The sequence below is a fragment of the Pundamilia nyererei genome, unplaced genomic scaffold (genome assembly GCF_000239375.1).
Source record: "Pundamilia nyererei isolate P.nyererei 1_Seehausen unplaced genomic scaffold, PunNye1.0 scaffold00277, whole genome shotgun sequence".
Taxonomy (NCBI): domain Eukaryota; kingdom Metazoa; phylum Chordata; class Actinopteri; order Cichliformes; family Cichlidae; genus Pundamilia; species Pundamilia nyererei.
The window spans coordinates 646,508-647,661 of record NW_005187678.1 but is presented as its reverse complement, the minus strand read 5'-3'; the positions used below and the strand labels follow the sequence as shown (position 1 = coordinate 647,661).

The window sequence follows — 1,154 nt, the reverse complement described above, 5'->3', positions numbered from 1 at the left end:
AGTCTATGGGGACTAAGTTACTCCTTGGACCCTCTGCTGGATGTTAGAAGAACTGCAGCTTTCATGCTGCTTTGATTTTTAGTCTCTCCTGTATTTGTACAGGTCAAAGCTTCAAATGAAATTCAGTGCATTTTCAGAGCAATCCCACAGACTAAAGGAACTACTTTGTGGGTCTTAGAAAAGTGAGGAGCTCGGTTTGGAGAGCTGACAGTTTTAGCTACTTCTGCAGATGAATCCAGGAAAACATTCAAAACTGTAAGTTCTCATTCTGTGGTTGGTTGAATCCATCAGTTGATTAAAAAAATGAAAGAAGCTTCATTTGAATGTGTGAATGTGAGCTGAACTCTGAGCTGACACACGTTAATGATTTACATCTCCTAACAGCCTTCAAGCTGAACTTCTTAAATCAGACACTTATTAAACAGAGTCTGGTGTGACGTTACCTCAAAGGCATAGTCAGTTTTCCGGACGGTGCAGGGTGCCGCTCTGACACCTGCAGAGATAGAAATCAAGCCATCAGTTAAGGATCCACATTGATCAGGATGCACTTGTCTGCTTTTTCAGAGACTCTGATAAATACATGAATGATGTGTAGATGAGTGCAGGTTACCCTGGTGGAAGGTGTTGGAGTGAGCAGGACATCTGCACCTGTTCACACAGAGACACACAGAGCAGAAGTCATTTCACCAATCTGCACATTTAGAGAAGGTTCAGCAGTTGAGTTGTTGCAGTAGCTCCTGAACATGTCATACACAGGAAGCATTTCCTTGTCATTCTTCCTCCAACCTGACAAAGATGGGTTCAGTATTTGAACCCAAACTGCCAATGTCCACTCATGAAAACATCCAAAAAGGAGACCATTAGGTTTTTATGTTAGTGTCACGATGTTTCCACGTCCTATGACTCCACTACAATGTGATTGGTCATTTGCAATGTTGAACCTGGACAAAGATTAGTTTTGTTAATTCAGGAACAACACCATGATATCAGAACGAGCATTAGACGTCAAACTGTGCAAAATGTGAGGATGCACTGACAATTTACATGAGAGAATGTGAAAGGGGCTCTAAAAGCATTAGATATTCCAGGTGCAGCTTTACACCTGTACCTGGTCACATGTGCTCCCAGAAATCACTCAAATTTCACTTTTTTTT

At 41.6% G+C, this 1,154-nt stretch overlaps 1 protein-coding gene across 1 annotated transcript in view; it reads right to left on the bottom strand.

Moving 5' to 3' along the window:
- The window catches only part of adhfe1 (alcohol dehydrogenase iron containing 1), a 9,093-nt gene extending 8,330 nt beyond the window's left edge, over positions 1-763 (bottom strand). The window contains exons 1-3 of the mRNA XM_013915251.1: positions 753-763; positions 611-648; positions 444-493 (exon numbers count right to left, since the gene is read on the bottom strand). Coding sequence (XP_013770705.1) covers positions 444-493; positions 611-648; positions 753-763 — 99 coding nt within the window. The remainder of the gene's footprint in view (positions 1-443; positions 494-610; positions 649-752) is intronic.
- Between the last annotated feature and the right edge of the window lie 391 nt (positions 764-1,154).